Here is an 8,639-nt window from a genome sequence, read left to right on the forward strand (position 1 = left end):
ATTTTTATATGGTGAGCTTTATGCCAGCATTGGCATGAAAATTTAGAAAATTTAAAATGGACAGGCTAGGTGCAATATGAGAACTCCAGCTGCAGACTGGTGCTCGTGCACTGTGTGTTTCTGTCCATCTGCTACCTGCAGAGGACATTAGTTGCCAGTTAGCAACTACCCAGCTACACAAATCAGTCTTTGAAAAGGGGATATTTTCAGTTCCAGTGGGTTTTCTGGAAGTTTCAATAGCTGAGGCACCTGTAAACACAGTAAATACAGATGTTCAAAACCTAAAGACGACAAAGGTATATTCAACAGGTAATACCTAACTGCTGAGGAGAGAACTTGGAGGAGAGTTCCGAGACATGATACAACTGAGTAACTTCAAGTTAACACAAGAGGATTGGCAGATACCTACAATTAAGACCGAGCAGATGCTGAAGCCTTTCTTAAGAGGCTTGAAAATAGCTTTCATCGGATTGCTGCTGACTGGTTTAGATACTCCACCACCTACTGACGATTGCCTGAGAAGCCTCAAGTATGATCCTACTTCACAGGTATTTTATGACCAGAAGTTCAAACAAAATCTTTTAAAGTGTGTTCAGATCTCCAAGACCTTGGAGAAGTAAATAGGAGTATATTTTGGCAATATGTTAATCACCATTGCAAGCAAAGACTAGAGGCATTAGGCTGGCATAACCCAGGTAGCTTCCAGGGAGCTGCCCACATCAAATAATCACTATGAAAAATGACAAAGCAGATTTAAGGAACCTACTGTGAGCCCTGCCAAAACCATCCACAGGCCACCTGTGTGAAATAAGTAGAATGAATCTACTCAAAAGAATAAATGGTGTTCACTAGGCAATTTGCAAAGCCTGGGGAATACGTCTGTCTTTTGAACTACCCAAAGGTGCATCAGAGCTCAGCATTCACCAGAAGACAGCACAAGCCTTCATTTCGAGAATTTATTACAATACTTCAGATGCTGAGTGACAGCAGGTACATGCTTGTTCAGTTAACTCTTCAGTAACATAGGCAGACTCATACCAGGATCTACTCTTGAATTACGACCACTCTAGCACTACAAGAACATCTAGGAGATCTCAAAAATCCTTTTTGTCACATGAACAAAGGAAGAAAGAAGCTTAATTGACATCTGGACTAAATGGATTTACATTTGTAGCACATTGGGACAACTTTTCTGGATAAAAAGCTGTATAATTTAGCCTGTCAAAGAGGGAAAAAACCCCCCAACCTTCACAGGCAAAACTTAGCAAGGTTAAATGCGATGGCATTAAGTAGCTAAAGAATCAGGTGATCATTCATCTAGCACAAAGTAAAGATGATCAGGCTAAAATTAAGCAAATGACCACAAACCTGACAAGAACCTAACTCCCTACACATACGTATTTAATTGATAGGAACTGAATTACTAATTTGGAAGCATAAATTGAATCTAATTGGTTTTATTATAAGCTAGTGGAAAATATACAGATAACAAACTATTTGGTTCATTACTCAGGACTGTTTCTGAAGGACAAACTGGTCAAAGGAAGGGAGAAGAAAACCCCAGTAACTATAAAAAACCAGAATAAAGTCATGAATGCACATGGAACAACATTCTGTGTGATACATCATGAAATTTGGTATTAAATTGTGTCTGCTACAGACTACTGAGTCATGTTAAAAGCATGCCTTGCTTCTTAATTGTTTATCTGCTTAGTTACACGACATGAGGAAAACACTCCTGGAAGCTTCACCTAAAAAGCATATGCCAACAGTGTATTTTAAGTCCAAACTCACAATCTCGTAACTAAAGTTAGCATTAGCTGGGGAGAAAAACCTACATTAAAACCAATATGTAACCAAAGGAAAACCAGGCATAATACAAAATATGAATTAGAAGGTAAGAATGACAAAATATTCAGAAGGTAAGCAAAAAGTTGTATTTACAATGGATATTTACTCATGGGCATAGCATGAAGGAGAGGTTTGTTTGTTTTTTTTTTCCATAGCGTATTTCAGAGAAAGCAGGAACTTCAGATAAATTTCTGTTCTACATATGTGGAGAAAAACAACATATATCAGAAAATTCTAACAATAGCTAAGAAAAGCCTTAAACATAGGAACAGAAGTAAGGCGGTTTTTAAATCAGCAGCTCCAGATAGCTTGCATCCAAGAATTTTAAGAGCTGGCAAAGGAGACCTGTGTGCTGTTAATGTGGATTTTCCATAAGCTTTGAGAAATCTGGGGAAGCTCAGAAAAAAATAATCTCAAAGAAAGCTGAGGTGTTGCCAATACTAGAAAAAAAAAAAAAAGTAAGAAAGCAACAAATTCAGGAACTTACTGTCAACCTTGCATCAATCCCAGGGGAAAAAAAACAAACCACCAAAACCAAAAAACCAACCACAAACAACTGACTTCTTGATATAGGAACAAGAAATAAATAGAAAATTCTACTTAAATTACACAGCTTAAATGTATGGAAAATGTATCTTTTCAGACTGACTTTTTTTCTCATGCAATTATAGCATACTGTTTGGTAGACAATAGGAACAGTGTTGATAGAACACATTTGTACGTTGACTTGTTCAGTAGGACACAGCAACTGGCATAGCTCTGCACATATAGTTCATAGTAAGTAAATTTAAGGTTACAGGTCTGTGTCATCAATGAGGAATCAGTCAGACATATTTCTAATTGAACCCCACAGGAATTAGTTCATGGCAGCAAGCTACTAAGTTTTTTATCTGGAAATAAAGTTTACTAAGAACATTCATAAAAGCTACAATAAATAACGTAGCAAGATTGCTGATTGGGAACCATCTGGATTACTGGAAAATCAAGTGTTTCAGCATGATCAGTGTGAGGTCGTGTATTTAAGAGTAATTAATATAAAACACTTATAGATGGGAAACTTCCTCAGGAAGTAGTTGGAATAGCTGATAACAGAGTAAACGTGGTTCCTTATGCATAAATGAGTTCAAAATTGTTAATATAATTGTTAAATGGCTCAGAAAACAAACCACCAGAACCAAATGCAGGGAGGAAGAGGCCAGAGAAACAGGACTATCATCAAAGCAGATTTTTCAAGTAGATCTTTGCTGGCAAAAGACATAGCTGCATTTCAGGAAGCAGCAACAGGATGACAACTTCTGTATCCATGTTTATTGGAACTGCTTTATCAGAATATAGCATCTAGTCCAAAGAAGTTATTAGTAAACCAGAGATTTCAAAGAGCGAGAACAAACGGCTCAAGTGCAAAACAAGTCTAAAATTGAGCATCACAATGGAATAATTGGAATACAAAAGTTAACTCCATCACGTGAGGCTTAAGGACCATATGGAGAACTATAAAGCATTTGGTAGGGGGAAAAAAACCCCAAAACTATATTAAGTAAGTGCAGTATGATAGCTGAAAGTAAGTTCATATTAAAACACCAAGCAGGCTTTTTTTGAATAACTGTAGTAATTACTAAGCTTCTAGACGTGGCAGTAGTTTTGCTAGCCTTATACCCGTCTGATTACTGGACAAAACTCCAAACTAGAATTAAAACATTATTTTTAAAAGATAGTCACAGTGACCTTACTATAGGCCATCATTTCCTAATATGTACCATCCGTTTCTCCAGTTCAATAAATCTGTCAAATAGCGATGCAACTAGAAACAGGCACGCTCTCAGCAAAATGCTTGTTTGGGGACTGACAGTTATCAGTCTCCAGGCCAAATCAATGACTGTTCTCATTAAAAAACATCCCTCCAATGCCTGGTCTGAATAAATAAAGGGACTTCGATAAGTAAAGTGAATTTAAGCTCTTAATTTTGAGAATGAATCAAACTAGCATTTTTACTTAAAGCTTTGGCTCTTGCACCTCTGCTTTCAGTAATGACTAAAAAGGAAAAAAAAAAAAAAAAAAAAGGCTTGGATGGGAACGGGCTCGCTATCACTGGAAGCAATCAAGACTTGCTCGTGTAGCAAATCCCGGTACTTTCCCCAACAGAACGCCGAAGTCTACCGGCGACGGCAACCAGGAGCGCAAAGCTGCCCGCGGGGCCCGAGAGGGAACGGCGCTGTGCCCCACAGGGCGCCGGCCGGGCCCGGGGCACGGCGCAGGGCGCACGGCAGCCCTACGAACCGCTCTCGCCGCGGCGGCGGGCCCCGGCGCTCAGCCCTGCCGGGTGCGCGGCGGCAGCCGCCCCTGCCCCTCACCGCCGCCGCCAAGCCCGGCCGGAGCCGCTCGCGGCCCCCTCTCCCCCCGTTACTCGCCCTCAGCCCCGCCACTGGCACCTACGGGCCCGCCACGGCCGGGCGCCCGCCGCGCAGGAGGCCGGGCCGGCCCGACCCGACCCGGCTTCCCCTCCCCGGCGCTTCCGGGCCCCGGCTCGGCGGGTGAAAGGTCCCGCAGCGCCCGGATGGAGGCGGCGCCGCTCGCTATATAAGCGCCCCGCGTCCGCCGCACCCTCCTCTCCCCGCGCCGCCCGCCGCCGCCGCCGCCTCCTGGCTCACCGCTGTTCGCTGGGCCCCGCGCCGCCCCTCGCCCGGGAATAAGTCGGTCAGGAAGGCTCCGCCGCCGCCATGGTGAGGCGGGGAGCGAGGGGGGGGGGTAGAGGCGGGAGCGGGGCCGCCGCCGCCTCCTGTGGCGGCCGGCAGCGCCGCGTGGCCGGCGGGCCCGGGCGGCCGCGTGCGCCCCGCCGGTGCTGGCCCTCGGTCCTGGCGGGGGGTGCGCGAAGGATCCCCGGCTGCCGGGGCGGCTGCCGGAGCGTCTTGACAGTCGGGGGCGCGGGAGAGGGGCGCCGCGGGCCGGGGCCGTGCGCCGGGTCGTGTGTCCCGTCGTCGTCCCCCCCCCGCGAAAGCCGGCCTGCGGAGAGCGCGGTCCGTGAGCCCCGGACGCAGCAGGCCGCGGCGGCCGTACCGCTTCCTCCTGCCAGAGCTGCCCTTCGGGAGCGGCGCCTGGTGGGGCCGGGGCCGGGGCCGGGGCCGCCGCCGGCCGCGGGGGAGCGCGGGCGGAGAAGAGGCCACCTCAGCCCGGCGTGAGTGGTGCTGGCGAGGCCTCGTGCGTTTGCCCTTAAAATGGGCTTTTATTGGAGGAATGCGCGTGGGCCAACGCGACAGGTAGCATCTCATCAGCGTGAGAAACACCGTGGTTCATCCACGGTTTTCGTAAGACCTTTCTTCCTCCGGATTTTCCCTTTTATTTTCTTTAACCAATTCACTTGGTCCACGTTAATGCCCAATTATTTGCAAGCGCTTCGTTGCATAAGCCCTGCACATCAGTTTCCTGAGTGGCCAAATTAGTCTTTCTGGCCAGATGCCCCTTTTCGTTCTCGCTGTTTTAAGTTGTTGCTGTTCTGTCAACGCCTTCGTTACTTAATTCGCAGTGAGGTTAAGTTGTAAGATGCGTGGAATTTGAAATGTATTTATTTTTGAGGACAAGGAGTATTGGTGGCTAGACGGCCTGTTGGCAAACCTGCAGGCAAGCCACCAGGGAGGGATGTTCTTGCAGCTTCCCACCGTGAGGTGCAGTCAGACACTTAAAAAATTGCCCTTCCACAAAGCAGTTCGGGAGGGCTTTGCCCTTCCTTTCTGTTTCCACCATTTCTTCCATGCCACCGTACCCTTTGGGTATGTCATCTAGGCAGTAGAATAAAATAGTCCCATAGCCAAATTGTTTTTTACGCTCTAGAAGTCTGTTTTTAAGAGGCTGCGGATAGCGTTAGTTGGTGTTGACTGTAGTGTCTAATATTTGTAACTTCAACATTTTAGGCGTTTAAAGATACTGGCAAAGCACCTGTGGAACAAGAGGTAGCAATTCATCGCATTAGAATTACTTTGACAAGTCGCAATGTAAAATCACTTGAGAAGGGTGAGTGATGCTTTTTTTTTTTTAACTGGGGTAGCTTGTTAAGTAATGAATGATATATATGATACAACATCGCAAAACAGAATGCATTGAAACCAGTTGTCATTAAAGACGTTAGCGTTTGCCTGTTTGTGTGTGACTTGGCTAACAAAGTCAACCCAAAGCGCTTCATACACTGACAAATAGGTTCTAATTTCATTTTAATGGAAGCTAGTGTTTGGGGTTTTTCACCATGCTGAAAACTTCACGTCATAATGACTAACGTAAGAGAGTGCAGCTTCTTCCCTTTAGTTCTTGGGGGGGGGGGGGGGGGGGGGGTTAGTTGTCACTATTTGAATGTATAAGAACTGAAAGGCACTGTTTTCGTGATTGATATTTTGTCACTCTTGTTATCAGTTTAGTTTAGAAGCTTAACGTTCTTTAAGAAATTATTTAATCTTGTTTAGAAACTGGCTTTGCCGGTGTTTTAATCATATAATGTAAATGTTGTAGAGTCACTGTTTGATGCAGGATCTTCCGGCTGATAATGGCTTAAATACAGCTTAAACTTGTAGTAATGGCTTTTGCCTACTGTTGTAACGTGATTTTGCTCACCGCGGCGTAACGCTTCCACTTGTTGGCTATGAGGATAACCCTTAAAATGAATGGCAGTGATCACTTCATACGCTATTCTGAGCCAACTTCTTGTTTGAAATCTTCATTTAAGAAAACAAGCAAAAAAATACTCACCAACCTGAGCTATTTTGTGGGTTTTTTTTCAGTCTGTGCTGACTTGATCAGAGGTGCTAAGGAAAAAAACCTAAAGGTGAAAGGACCTGTTCGCATGCCCACCAAGGTACTTAACACTGTTTTCCTGTCTTAAAAGTTTGGTTTCTTCTACAAATGTGCACTTAAAACATCTTTATAAAAAAAAAAAAAGTTGAGATGAAAAACAGTACTACTAAATTGAGGCTGACCCCGTGTAAACAGATAATGACTTCACAAGTTGCTTTGACACTTGGGGCAACGGTTTAGTGCAAAACATCTTGAACATGGAAGGGTTTTTTTTGTCCTTCAATTTATTTTAATCATGGAATTTCTTTTTTTTTTTTTTTTTTAATTAAATTAAATATGGGGAAGGACTGTTAACATCAGTAGAATATAACTTAAGTAACTTTCCAATGACGTAGATACCATACAGCATTTTTAGGTGGGTTGATTTGATTGTAGATTAGTCTTCTGTATGCATCAACTAAATACCCCGTGTTTATGATTTTTCTTCAGACTCTGCGAATCACTACCAGGAAGACGCCTTGTGGTGAAGGTTCCAAGACCTGGGATCGTTTCCAAATGCGTATCCATAAGCGGCTCATTGACTTACACAGCCCTTCTGAGATTGTGAAGCAGATCACTTCCATCAGCATTGAACCAGGTGTAGAAGTCGAAGTTACTATTGCTGATGCCTAAATGATGGTCATCGTTGAATAAAGTTGATTTACAAATTTTCATCACTGTTTGTTTTCATATGCGTGCCAAGAGTCTTGGGTAGCCCTGTGATGATTTCCATGAAGAAGGGCAACAGAGATGATAAACGAAATGCTGTGTGAGAGGATTGTATGATACTTAAGGAAGAATATGCCAGTTGTAAACGTCAGGAAGATGAAACTTGGGCATCATAATTACAGTGGAGGTTGGTGACTGTATGGACTTGCAGCACTTAAATTATTAAAAATATATTTTCGATAAAGGATTTAACTTTGGCCGAAATCTTAGTCTATACCCAGACAAGCAGTAGCATTAAAATTGATGTTTAGGTAAATTACCAAGTTTTCAATTCTTAGGCTTTGCTATGCAAGGCTGAACTTAACACTTAGCGTACTTGGCTTTTTTTTTTTCCCATGCTTTTCATAGGCAGTGGATCCTGAGTATGTTAGTTATAAAACTGTATAATTTGTGGTGAATACGTTGAATTTAGCAAGCTCTTTCTTTAGACTTGCATGTAGAGTCACAAAACTAAGCTGTGGAACTCTCTAGTTGTCTTTCTAGGTTTAGATTTCCATAGATTTGAGTATTAAAGGTAATGTTAAAGGTAAGCTTCACATGTAAAGCAATAAAGCAGCCATTTTCATGGTTGCTACTTAGCCCTCTCAAGTTTGGTGGTGCATTTTTTTTCTTCTGCAAACTAATCCTTAAAGGAACTATGATTAGTGCTTAAACCTAAAGAACACTGTTTCATCCATTTAGGATCAGGTTGCTGCTTCTGCTTCAAGCGTAGTAGAGAACTTGAATTCTAATTAAACAAGCAGAAGTGAGGAAACGTGGCTGTGTGGACCTTGAGGTCCCATTTGTATTTGCTAAGACCTAAAGCAGTTGCCAAAACTTGAGCTTTCTTACTCAAGGGATTCAAGAGTCCCTCACCTGCCCACTTGTCTTAATTTCATTAAATGTAAAGCCTTAGAAGGATTCTATTCCTCTAGTTAGCAGCCTCAAGAGCTTTGGTAGAAGGGAGAGGTGAGAAACTTAGTTGCATTTACACACACAGATCGTGACAAGCCTGCTTCCTTGGGAAACATCTCCAAGAATTGTGTGAGCAGGGAAGAAAAAATGTGTCTTCCTAAAGGTCAGTTTCTGCTAATATGTTACAAACGCTAGCTGCCTGACAAATACTTCTGGCCTTAGTTTTAAAATTATTTGTATTTTATGGGGTGCTCTGAAAAGCATGGTAAGAACTTGGCTTTGTGACGGCAGGCAGGTTAGAAGGGGATGAACAGGTAACAGACTAGAACTGTTACTAGCTGAGGCTGACT

General features: G+C 43.5%; 1 protein-coding gene and 1 non-coding gene across 3 annotated transcripts; both read left to right on the forward strand.

The window, feature by feature from the left end:
• Positions 1–4,432: 4,432 nt before the first annotated feature.
• On the forward strand, positions 4,433–7,340 carry RPS20 (ribosomal protein S20). 2 transcript variants are annotated; one of them, XM_030012487.2, is made up of 4 exons: positions 4,433–4,571; positions 5,757–5,856; positions 6,615–6,688; positions 7,117–7,340. In XM_030012487.2, the coding sequence occupies exons 1-4, from the start codon at positions 4,569–4,571 to the stop codon at positions 7,297–7,299; spliced, it is 360 nt and encodes a 119-aa protein (XP_029868347.1). In that variant the 5' UTR covers positions 4,433–4,568; the 3' UTR covers positions 7,300–7,340. The 2 variants fall into 2 exon arrangements, with proteins under 2 accessions (XP_029868347.1, XP_029868346.1); XM_030012486.1 differs by lacking the exons at positions 4,433–4,571; positions 5,757–5,856 and having other exon boundaries at positions 6,461–6,688.
• On the forward strand, positions 6,471–6,535 carry LOC115340878. The gene has a single exon (XR_003923245.1). It is a non-coding gene; the product is annotated as a small nucleolar RNA U54 (small nucleolar RNA).
• Positions 7,341–8,639: the final 1,299 nt, after the last annotated feature.

This window comes from Aquila chrysaetos, chromosome 4 (assembly GCF_900496995.4).
Source record: "Aquila chrysaetos chrysaetos chromosome 4, bAquChr1.4, whole genome shotgun sequence".
NCBI classification, from domain to species: domain Eukaryota; kingdom Metazoa; phylum Chordata; class Aves; order Accipitriformes; family Accipitridae; genus Aquila; species Aquila chrysaetos.